Below are 11,181 nucleotides of genomic sequence, written 5' to 3'. Positions count from 1 at the left end.
GTGGCGCGGTCGATAGACACGGATAAGTGCAGGGGGGAGCGCGGGGAGGGCGAGGGGAAGCGCTCAGTTGGAGGGCGCCTCGGGGGTGACGAAGGTGCCCTTCTGGTCCCACTGCATGTCCCGGATGCGGCGGATGGACTGGATCTGGGGCTGGAAGGCGCACCACTCGTTCCAGTGCCTGAAGTCCCCGGTCTCAAAGAGGTACTGGTAGCCGCGGTACCCGGGGTACTGGTACCCGACCCAGCTGTGGGGAGAGCAGACAGAGGGCTGAGCGCCGTGCCCGTGCCCCCTGTCCCACTCGGCACCCCACGGTGCAGCCCCCGCTTACGTTCCACTGGGCACCTTCACGCTGCCCACGCGGTCGCAGAAGCCGTAAGCCCAGAGGCTGGGCACGTCGTCCTCCTGGATGTCCATCTTGTTGCCCTTGAAGTCAGCAGACTCGTACAGGGAGATCTTGTGGTCCTCGGCCTCCTGGGGTGGGGGACAGCGGGGTTGGGATGGGCGGACGGTGCCCGCAGCGCCCGGGCAGCGAGTGGTGTGCTGAGCACTCACCATTCGGATGGGACGCATGGACATGAAGCAGTCGCTGCGGTAGCTGCTGGACCAGGTGTCCCAGCGTGGGTACTCGCCCTTCTCCAGGATGAACATCTCCCCGCGCATGTTGGCTTGCTCATAGGCCACCCAGCTGGGGACAGGCAAGGGTATGGCACATCAGGAGCCCCACAGCCCTGCAGCCCCGCAGGTACTGCCCGAGGAGTGGCTCTGCTGCCGGGCCCTGGGGCGCCACGCTGTGTGCCATGCTCATCCCTGCCCTCCCAGTGCCTTTGTTCCCCTTTTGCATCGTGGAGCACAGGACCCATGCTCCAAGGCAACTCGCTGCACTGTGCACACCTCCAGCCGTCGTGTCACCTGGGCATAGGACTCAGTGCTCACACCGTGGCAATGCCACCTTTCTGGAAGGGTCACCCTGTGGCACCTGGCACCAGAGGAGTCCCACGTTGACCGCTGGCTGTATCCTTCCAACACGGGACTGTTGCTGCGAGTGCCAATGGGGATTTTCCTGATGGTCAGAGTACCAGGGGCACTACAGCTTTACACTTGGCTGATTTTCCTTTGTCTTTCCCTCAGCAAAGCTTTGATTTCAGGCCCACCATTGGCTCTCCAGCAAACCCTGGGGGTTTAGGACCTGTCCCCCAGTGACATTGGGTGCCCAAGCTTCTACCCTTACTTCTGTTTCCAAGGCCTCATCCCACCTCCCCAGTGCCACTCTGACCCCATCCCCTGCCCAGCTCAGGCCCAGGGATGCTGGGTCCCCACTGGGTCCCCACTGTGTCACTCACGGTCCGGAGCTGACGATGACACTGCGCACTCTGTCGAACCCGCAGTCCGCCAGGTTCAGGCACTCACTGGTGAACTCCATCTGCCTGCCCTGGAAATTCTCCTGCTCGAAAATGACAATCTGGGGGAGAGCAAAGGGATCAGGCCCTGAACTACTTCCGTCCCTCTCGCTGATGTTTTGTCCTTCCGCTTGAGGACACATAGGCTTACCCTGAAAGCTTCCGTGGAGGGCTCTTCCCCTTTGCTGTTGGTGATGGGGGTGGGGTCGGAGGATGGAGCCGGCGCTGGGGCCTTCTCCTTGTCCTCTGCAGCCTGGCCGGGAGCGGCGGTTTTTGTGGTCTCAGACATCGCGGTGGTCAGCTCGGGTCTGGGGGCAGAGGTGCCAGGGGGGGGTCAGTGGGGACACGGCCCTGGTGGCAGTGGCATTGGGGTGGGTGTGAGAACACAGCCGGCAGCAGGGCAGCCCTGGGGCCACCGATGGGTGGAGGGGTGGGAGGAGACAGCCCTGTTTTGGCACGATCTGCAGTGGGCACCTCACTGATGGCACCACAATAGGGGGTCCCAAGGAGGATGGGACCCTTCATGCACCCCCCAGCACCGCGCTGGGTCAGGGTGCTCCGGGAATGGTGGGCACAACATGGGCACAGCCAAAAACCCGCGTTTTCCTCTCCCCCCCTTGGGACTGGCTGGAGCAAGTGCCACCACCCGGGGACTTTCTCCTCTTACCTGGGCAGCTGCTGCTTCTTGTTGGAGGGAGCAGGCTTGTGTTTCGGGGTGCAGCGGGGCCCCCACTTTATAGCCTGGCAAGGGCAGAGCGCGGGCGGGCACACAATGGAAGTGCGAGCTCATCAGTGTCTGCATGGCCGCCCAGTCATCACATCCTGCAAAGCTCCAGGCGAGCTGGAAGCCTCTCCCGGCCCTGTGCCCAGCCGCTGAACCCAGCACTTTCCTTTATCCAGCGGCACAACAGAAGACCTGACCGTGCCACTTTGCAGCACGCCGACACCACGGCCCCGCACAGGGCATATATACCCCTGGAGCCCACCAGTACCTGGCTCCAGTGCTGCTGCTGCTGCTGGGCATGGTTCACCAGCCCCGTGGCTGCCCCAAACCTGGCCCCATGAGACCGAGCCAGGGCAGAGCCAGGCAGGGCTCCCAGCCCCACTCTCTGGCCCTGCAGGTTTCTGTACCAGCACCATGGGCATACCCAGCTGTGCAGTGAGCAGCCTGACCTTCTTCCTCATTTTCCCCCATCTTGCTTTAAATGTCCCTCTGTACCTACACAGACCTGAGCGTGCTGAAGGTCACAGAATCACAGAATGGCTTAGGTTGTAGAGGCCTATAAAGATCACCCAGCCCCACTCCCTGCCCTGGACTGGGTTTCCCTGCCCCCGCTCAGGCTGCCCAGGGCCCCATCCATGCCCTTGGGCACCTCCAGGGATGGGGCACCCACAGCTAAATTGCAAGAATGCAAGACTTAAAGACTGTGAAATGCTTTGAGTGTTGCTTTTGTGTTTGTTTTTTGTATTTTTTCTTTTTGACGAGTGACATGTGTCCAAAGCAGGCATTTTCTGGAATTTCTTAGCCTCCTCTAAGGATCCCATCCCTGCTCCCTGTGCCCACTGTGTCCATTCCCACACGATAGCCAGTTTTCAGCACATTGAACACGTGCTATGCTCATTTGTACCGCTTCTTGTTCTCCTATCAATGTGCTGCATGGGAGCAAATCCCACCTCAGTGCAGCAGTGCTGTGTCAGCTGCTGGAAGGCGGGCAGAGTGGGTAGTGGGGGGGGGGGCACCTGGGGGCACCCTGCCAAGCAGCCGCTCTCCCTGTGCCTGCTGGGAGCCCGCTTTCCTGCAGTCCCATCAAACCCTCCCAGTGCAGCATTGGTACGGGCTCTCCAGCACGGACAAAGCAAATCACCCATAGCTGTGCATTGGGTGAGCCCGCAGCCCTCATTCAGAAGCAGTTGCTTTCCTCCCCCTCGAGGGTAAAGTGTTAATTCATAGCTGTGCAGCTTCAGCAGCTCCGTCTGGGACATTTTCCAAAATACCAAACACAGAGCACTTATCGATCGCTTCTTTTTCTCCCGTGCCTTTATCAACCTCGCCATCCTCCGCAGCACCGCCAGCTGTGCTGCGCTGCTGCTCCTCTGAGTGCTCCCCGGGGTCCAGCTCCTCACTGTCACGGTGGACAGCTTTCATGACTCCTGGCTTTCAATTTGCATTCATTTTCATGGTTAGACACCTTTCTATTTTAAGCTGCATTTCTTCCTCTTAGAGCCAGGTGGTTTTATTAACCACACTGTTGTGCCAGTGGCTCCTGAGCACCGATCTCCAGCCCCCATCACCCTGCAGCTCCAGATCCCCTCTTCCCACCTTGGTTTCCACCTTGGTTTCCTTCCCACCTTGCAGCCATAGGGGTGTTCTGTTCCCACTGCTGCCCCAGCATGATGCAGTAGTGAGGGTCACCATGGCAAAGGCAGAAGGTATTAAGGCACAGCACGGATTCTGTGGGCTCACCCCAGGTCCCTGAGTGCACAGATAGGACGCATAACTCTTCATCTGCACGCCTAGGCCCCTAAAACGCCTTTGCAAGTTTGCTCCTGGCTTTGCCATGCTCTTGTTCCCTGCTCTGTGCCTGGGGCATGTGGAGGGCACGGCCGAGGGACATGCACAGAAGCCAGGGCCATGTCACAGCCTGCTCCTGGTGGGCTGGGAGCAGAGCTGCAGTGTCCCGGAGCTCATCGCTCCCCCGCAGCGTCGCCTTTGTTCTGCCAGTCCCTCCTCCTGCTGTGTGCTGAGTTAGGGCTTTCTCTCCTGCCCTGTCTCTATCTGGAGGCTATAAAAGCCCTGCCCGAGGGCTGCTGGCCACGCCACCTCGGGTGCAGCGCTCGTCTCCAGTAAGCGTAGCAGAAACCCAGCCTCTCCCTGTCCACTAGGGCACAACTCCTGTCCTCCTACGCAGAGCCATGATGATCCAGCGCCGCAGGCCTTCCTCTGGCCTTTGGAAGGTGCAGAAAGCAAAGGAAGGCTGGGAGCACAGCCCCGGCCCACTGACACCGGGCATCAGGGCACCTGCAGAGCCCTGATCCATCCCTGCTCCCCAGATCGTGGTGTGGGATGAGCCCTTCTTCCAGGGCAAGCGGCACGAGTTCACCACTGACTGCTACAGCACCCCGGAGCGTGGCTTCAGCACCGTGCGCTCCTTCAGGATCGAGAGTGGAGCGTGAGTGCGGGGTCAGGGGGTCCTGGGGGGCTGGAGGTCCCCAAGGTGCTCACCCCCCGCTCCCGCAGCTGGGTGGGCTTCGAGCACTGCGGCTTCCAGGGGCAGCAGTTCGTGCTGGAGCGCGGCGAGTACCCGTGCTGGGAGGCATGGAGCGGCAGCAACGCCTACCATGTGGACAGGATGAGCTCCTTCCGCCCCATTGCCTGTGCCGTGAGTAGCACCCGGTGCAGTGACATGCCCGGCCCCCGTGCTGTCCCCAGCCATGGTGATGCGCGGCCGCGTCGACGCGGTGCCTCTCGGTGCAGGAGCACGGGCGCAGCCAGCTGCTGCTGTTTGAGCAGGAGAACTTCCAGGGCAGGAGGGGGGAGCTGAGCGACGACTGCCCCTCGCTGCCCGCACTGGGCTGGGGCGGCAGTGCGGTCGGTTCCTTCCTCGTCTGCTCCGGAGCGTGAGTAGCGAGTCAGGGCTGGTGGCACTCTGCGGGGACTGCTGGCAGTGCCACCACCCTGAGACGCTGCTCTTTCTGCTCCATTCGTCTCCAGGTGGGTCTGCTCGCAGTACCCCGGGTACCGGGGTTTCCAGTACCTCCTGGAGAGCGACAGCCATGCCGGCGAGTACAAGCACGTTCGGGAGTGGGGCTCCCATGCGCAGACGGGCCAGGTGCAGTCCATCCGCAGGGTCCAGCAGTGACTGCCAGCACCTCGCTCCCAGGCACCCCCAGACTGCGCTGCGGAGGTGGCAAAGCTCAATAAAAGCTCCATTGTCCAACGTGGTTCATTGATACTCGGAGGGGTATGTGGGCTGGGAGCGGCAGTGTGGTGCCCCAGGGGGGACCTGAATCAGCACTGTGGCTCCAAGAAGACAGGGGAGGATACCACGCTGCCTGAGCCCTGCTCAGGAACAAGTAGGGGCTGCAAGGTCCAGCAGGCCACAGCTGCATGCTGTGCACCCATCTCCACGCTTATACACACCTCTGCATGCATGCAAACACCCATGCACGCCCCTGAGCACACACCTGTGCACTCATGCACGTGTCCATATACACTCCTCTGCGTTCATGCACCGCCCCTACAGCCGTGCACGCAGCAGTGGTGTGCAGCTCTGCAGCATGGCAGTGCCCACAGAGGAGCCCCAGGGCAGGGCTTCTCCTCCTGGCCTCGCTCCATGCTGCAGGAGGGGGAAGCAGGTTGCTGCTGGGGGCTGCTGAGACACCATCTTCTTCAGTTTGTGGGAAAACAGCAGTGAGCTGTGATGGGAAAATGGTTCAGAAATATTTCTCATTTCAGAAGAGCTCTGGAGATAAAAGGTTTGATGTCATTAAAATGTCCCATTTCTGACATTTGCAAAAGGAAGACCACCATCGGAGACAATGCTTCCCTGGAAAGAGATCCTCCTCACAGGACATAATAATTAAAAATACAGAATAGAAGAGGAAGCAAACAGTGTGGGGATGGGCTGAGCGAAATCCTCCTGCTGCCCCAGAACAGATACATCTGGGGCCATTCATTGGTCAGCACCATCCCAGTACCACTGCATGGCTGCGAGTTGGTGCCCATGGGGCAGGGCGAGATGCTGGCATTGGGACCAGCCCAGGGGACCATGGGGATGTGGGACAACAATGCCAGGGCCCAGTAGCTGCAGAGGGGTCAGCCCAGCATTACCATGCTGCAGCTCTCTGTCCACTCCTGCCTACCCAGCATGGCCAGATTCTGCATGCTGTGTGAGCACGGCTTGCTTGCAGTGCTTCCTATATGGCTGTGTCCCCAGTGCAGGTCCCTGCACACAGCCTGTCCCCAGGCACAGTTGTTGCACTGCTGCAGGGGTGATGGGCTGAGAACAATAGTGGGAGAGCCATGGGTGGCTTTGAGCATCTTGTGCTCCATTGTGCAGGGGGCCTGCTGCTCCTGGGGTATTGCTGCTTTGCACTGGTTGGGGCATTTAGGATGTTCTGCAGCATGGTGTTGTGGCAGCACAGCCCCCGTGCACAGAGCTGTACCTGGTGTGGAGTGATGGCACTGGGGACAATGCAGTGGCACTGCCCTTGGGCTCCTTCACATGATGCACAGTAACACCCCAACACTGCAGCACCCACAGCCATTATGCTCTCCCCAAGCAGCAGCAGCCATTGCCCTGAGCCCCCTCCTGCCCCAACCCCCACCCACCCCTTTGGGCCACGGAGATGGGGGGAGGGAGAGAAGATGCCTCGGCCCCATCTCCAGCATTAACATTTCATGGGCGCTGCAGCATCCCCCTGCACGTAGGTAGGGCTGCGGGGCCGGCAGGGGCTGCGGGGGAGGAGTTTGCATGGCAATATCTTGCACAGGGAATCTCTGGAAAGCTCCAGCACAAAGGAGCTGTACGGCGGCCAAGAGAACACCCAGCCCATGGTCCCCGAGCCGGCTGCCACCTGGAAGCCAGGTAACACCTCCCTACCCTTTCCCTCTGATCTTTTCCAATGGGAACGTGACCCTTCTCCAGACCCAGGGTTGGGGGAAGCATTGGGTGCAGCCCCAGGAGCCCCTCGGCTGGATGCCCGCAGCCCCACACTGAGTACCAGCAGCAGTACTGACGGATGCACCGCTTGTTCGTGTTGTTTTTCAGAATCGTCGTCAAGAATAGGGCTCGAGACAGGTAAATGGATTCTTGCCTCATTTTCAGTGCTCCTGGAAGGGAAGCAGGCAAAATGCTGGTTTGCTTCTTTGTCTTGAAACCACCCTATTCCCCGGGGCCTGGTGATGTGAGGTGGGGGTTTTGGAGGAGCGAGGCTGAGGGCAGCCCTGTTCTGGCACAGCTCTTCCCTCTGCAAAGAGTTAAGATGACAGCTGCCGCCAGGCTCCTTTTGGGGAGCCATTTTCTCTTCCTCATTGTTCCACTGCCTTTGTGTGTGCATCCATCTCGCCCCAGGAGCTGGGAAGAATGAGACCCCCAACCCCGCGGGGACCCATCCCCATTACAGCTCTGCTTCAGAGAGCAGCAGCTGAGCGGCCCGGAGACAAAGGGCAGCAGTGGGGGAGGGATGGGACAGCAGTGGGGTGGGAGGGTGCTGGGGGGGCCCAGACTACTGCGGGTGGAGGGAGGAGGGATCATCCCACCGGGCAGAGCAGCAACAATGAACCTCGGGGCAGCGAGCAGCAGCTGCTCAGCAGCTGAAGTGCGCAGTCATCACAGAATGGCCCCACTGGGGTTTGGTGCCATTGTTGCTTTTCCCACATTGGCCCCACGCTGCCTCTGCTAAAGCCCATGAGCAGAGAGATGTGGGCACAGCAGTGGGCCTGGGGGCACCGCAGGGTGTGGGGTGCCCTCACTGCATGGCACTGCCATGCTCCCCTTAGGCAGTGCTGAGATGGGGACCTCGGTGCTGATCCGACGGCGTGGCACTGCTCCTTGCTCTCTTGCTGCGTTGCTTGCTTTCTTTTGCAGCTGCTAATGACTGACCTGAGGTCTGTTCACACACAGTCCCCTGCACAGCCCTCACAGAGGAACAGCCGGACAGGATGGGGGACACTGCAGAGCGCTTGGGTAACCAGGGAGCCCAGGTAGGACCCCCACGAGTGAAGTGAGCACCCCTTGGTATTCCCCAGCCCCATGATAACCCCACAACCTGAGAGCTGGCACAGGTCTGTGCAGCCAGGTTGGGCTGCCTGCACACGGGGCTGTTCCCTCTGTACCTGGAGCAAAGCTGCCCTCCCTGGGGTCCATGGGGTCACACCATGGGGCTGCGTGCCTGGGGAGTGCATGGCAGTGGGGTGGGGTCTGCTCCCTGGGTGCTCACAGCATCTTTGCTCCCCAGCACCACTGGCCCTGTGGCTCTGCCACAGCTCTCACCCAAGGGCACCGGGGCACAGGAATGTGACCGCTGCTTTCACATGGACACTGGAGCTGCCAGCCCCAGCAGAGCAACCTGATGCCAGCCTGGCTGCCGCGGGGACACGACTGAAGAGATGGTGGTGGCAGTGCCTGAGGACATGGGACCGCCTGCACGTGGTTCTGCCAGGTGCTGGGGCCCTCTTCCTCCTGCAAACACTCTGGCACTGCTGGGTCTGTCCCCTCCTCGGAGCCCATTTCTCATCCTCATGCTGCCATGGCTGCACCTTGCAGGGTGCAGTGTGCCTCACCAGCACAGTGACAGCAGCAGATCCCTGCCAAGCGTTCCATCAGGAGGGCTGCATTGCACTGACCCACCCACTGACACCTTCCCATAGCCCGTAACCCAGCGGCAAAGCCCAAAAACGCCTCCTGCCCTCCAAAGCCATACCTGGGGAGGTGCTGCCTTGCACGAGGACTAACCGTGCCCAGCTGTGCATGTGCTCCTCTCCAGCACTAACCAGGCCCCCCAGGCAAGATGTGCCCCTCATGATCACTAACCCACTAACATGCCCGCACATGCATGCCGTACTAACGGCCCTGCTCCCACTAACCACAGGCAGCCCACAGGCTTTAAAGGGGAATGGAAAAGCTGGGTAAGTACGGGGCTGTGGGAGGCACTGTGGGGCTGGGAAACCCAGGCAGCATGTGGGGCAAGCAGGGCAGGGTGGGCAGCCCCTCTGCATGCCCCCTGCATGGGGCTGCCCTCTGCAGCAGTGGGGTTGCATTGCCCGGGGTGCTGCATATGGTTCTGCTGCTGACTGGGTGCCCAAAATGGTTTTATCAGCAGAAGCTTTTCAGTTCCTTTTTAAGCCAGTGGATCTCTCTGTTACTAACACATTCCTGAACCAAATTAAACAAACTAATCGTCGCTGCTTTTCTCTTCATTTCTCTTCTAGTGTATATGTTCTCTTAAGTGAGACTGACGATGCCATGCTTCTCTTTACTAACCGCCTGCACTAACCTCTCCTTACTTGTTTCTCTATTGCTGCTAACAATTGTTCTTTGCACTTTAACTTTCTGGTGCTGTTTGGCCATGACAGATGAGCAGTGGCCCCTATGGCTGCTGACCCCACACTGCCATTGGGTGCAGTGCAAAGGGAGAGGCTCAAGCCAGGGCTGCTTTCAAGATTTTCCTATTGGTCTTTTGTCTGTGGTTCAATGAGGAACAGATACTGAGTGGAAAGAGGACAGTGCCAAAACCATGAGCAACAATTGGCAATTGCTGCAGTAATCCAGCAAAACCACACAGAAAGCAGCACGATGCCCCTGAGCCCCCCCTGGCCCCAGTTCACCTGTCATGGAAACAGCCCCTCTGCATCGGTGCTCCCACGCAGCACGGCTACAGGTGCTGCCAGCTCTCTTTGCTCCCTTTTTCTCTCTGCAGTGATCTTGTGACCCCAGTGCATGCAGAAAGGTGGTGCCACCAGTGTGCTCCTTACTAACAATGGGTCTCTGAGGGTTGAGGCTGCCCATGGGTTGGTACACACAATGTCCTGCCAGCCACTGATGGTGACAGTGACAGTGATGGTGAAGAGCTGGCCAGTGGCACTCTGCCTAGCAAAGTCAGCGTGCTGCTAACACGGGCTGGGCTCCAGCCCTTGCTTTGCTTTCTACAGTTCTGAAATTAGGTAAAATTCCCCTGTGTTTGCATGGGGTTGAGGCTTCAGGATCCTGCCATCTGCCTGGGTTTGGCATGCAGTGTGTGTAGGGCATTGCCAGCACGCACAGGGCACAGCTTGCCCTGCATCCAGCAGAGGACAGTGACCCCTGTGCTGCCTTTGATCCCTGGACAGGGGCCTGGCTCCTGAACCTGCAGCCAGGGACACTGAGCTGGCTGTCCCCTGCACCCCAGCCATGAGCAGGGAATCTGCAGCTGAAGCACCTGAAGCAGCTCCCCATCTCCTCCACTTTAACCACTAACCATCCATCCCCCGCCCTCAGCCAGGCTGTGAAATGGAGGAGTTTTTGGGCTGACGCTGATGTTTTTGATTGAGGAGGTTTCCTGCCTCTTTTTGATGGGGAAACAGACACTGGCTCCTCATGGAACAGGGGAACAGAATGGGGAAAGAATCAGGAGGATGGAAGGATGGGCCAGGTCCAGAGCAGGGCAGGGATCCCCTTGGGCAGTAGATTGAGAGCTCGGAGAGAAATCTGCAGCAATGTGCACCACTCCATCCCTAAACCACGAGTATAGGGCTGCGTGCCCCAAGCCTTGCCTGCCTGGAGCTGCAGAGCTGCATCCTCCTTTGCTCTACCCCTACCACCTCAGCACTCCCTGTCCCAGCCCTGTGCTTCCCTTGGCTGGGAGAGGGTCCATCTGTCTGTCTGTCTCTTGCCATTTGAGACCTGTGTGGAGACTGGTGGTAGTAAAGAGGGATGTGGGACCCCCAGCAGTGTTGTGAGCAGGGATGCAGACAGCACCTAGCTCTTGGGTACACCATCCTGCCCAGGGCACACCTTGTACCAGGACATGAGAACTTCTTTTTGTGTGTCACCTCCCTCCTGCCCTAGCTGTGCCTCAAAGGTCTGTGCACATGAGGGTATTGGAGCCAGACACAGGGGTGCTGGAGCAGGCATGTTCCCAATAGCCCGCTCAATGCCAGCATTCCTGCAGTCCTGCAGTGCTGCTGGGTGCAGGGTTCAGCACTGGCATGGGTCAAGGCTGCTTTGGGAAAGGGGACGTGGGGCTGAGGATGTCATTACTGCCTGTAATGTCTGCTGTGAACATGGCAAGTGTGCAAACACCT

General features: G+C 59.5%; 2 protein-coding genes across 2 annotated transcripts; one reads left to right on the top strand and one right to left on the bottom strand.

The window, feature by feature from the left end:
* CRYBB1 (crystallin beta B1) lies at positions 1–1,686 on the bottom strand. Its single transcript, XM_065738670.1, has 5 exons — positions 1,549–1,686; positions 1,341–1,459; positions 553–685; positions 329–471; positions 1–244 (listed from the first exon to the last, which is right to left on the bottom strand). Exons 1-5 carry the CDS (start codon positions 1,684–1,686, stop codon positions 64–66), a joined length of 714 nt encoding a protein of 237 aa, XP_065594742.1. The 3' UTR covers positions 1–63.
* A 2,624-nt stretch (positions 1,687–4,310) lies between these two features.
* CRYBA4 (crystallin beta A4) lies at positions 4,311–5,279 on the top strand. The gene is made up of 5 exons (XM_065738718.1): positions 4,311–4,352; positions 4,449–4,567; positions 4,636–4,777; positions 4,873–5,015; positions 5,110–5,279. Exons 1-5 carry the CDS (start codon positions 4,311–4,313, stop codon positions 5,255–5,257), a joined length of 594 nt encoding a protein of 197 aa, XP_065594790.1. The 3' UTR covers positions 5,258–5,279.
* Positions 5,280–11,181: the final 5,902 nt, after the last annotated feature.

Source organism: Cyrtonyx montezumae, unplaced genomic scaffold (genome assembly GCF_038088225.1).
Source record: "Cyrtonyx montezumae isolate F1298 unplaced genomic scaffold, pur_monq_1.0 scaffold_23, whole genome shotgun sequence".
In the NCBI taxonomy this organism is placed as follows: domain Eukaryota; kingdom Metazoa; phylum Chordata; class Aves; order Galliformes; family Odontophoridae; genus Cyrtonyx; species Cyrtonyx montezumae.
The sequence above is the reverse complement of the archived record's forward strand: the minus strand, read 5'-3'. Positions and strand labels throughout refer to the sequence as shown.

Coding starts and splice junctions, on each gene's coding strand:
- CRYBB1 (XM_065738670.1), bottom strand. CDS start 1,686: ATGTCTGAGACCACAAAAACCGCCGCTCCCGGCCAGGCTGCAGAGGAC. Junction 686..1,340: donor GTCATCGTCAGCTCCGGACC/GTGAGTGACACA, acceptor GCCTGTCCCCAG/CTGGGTGGCCTATGAGCAAG. Junction 245..328: donor GTGAAGGTGCCCAGTGGAAC/GTAAGCGGGGGC, acceptor CTCTCCCCACAG/CTGGGTCGGGTACCAGTACC.
- CRYBA4 (XM_065738718.1), top strand. CDS start 4,311: ATGATGATCCAGCGCCGCAGGCCTTCCTCTGGCCTTTGGAAG. Junction 4,568..4,635: donor TTCAGGATCGAGAGTGGAGC/GTGAGTGCGGGG, acceptor CCGCTCCCGCAG/CTGGGTGGGCTTCGAGCACT. Junction 4,778..4,872: donor TCCGCCCCATTGCCTGTGCC/GTGAGTAGCACC, acceptor CTCTCGGTGCAG/GAGCACGGGCGCAGCCAGCT.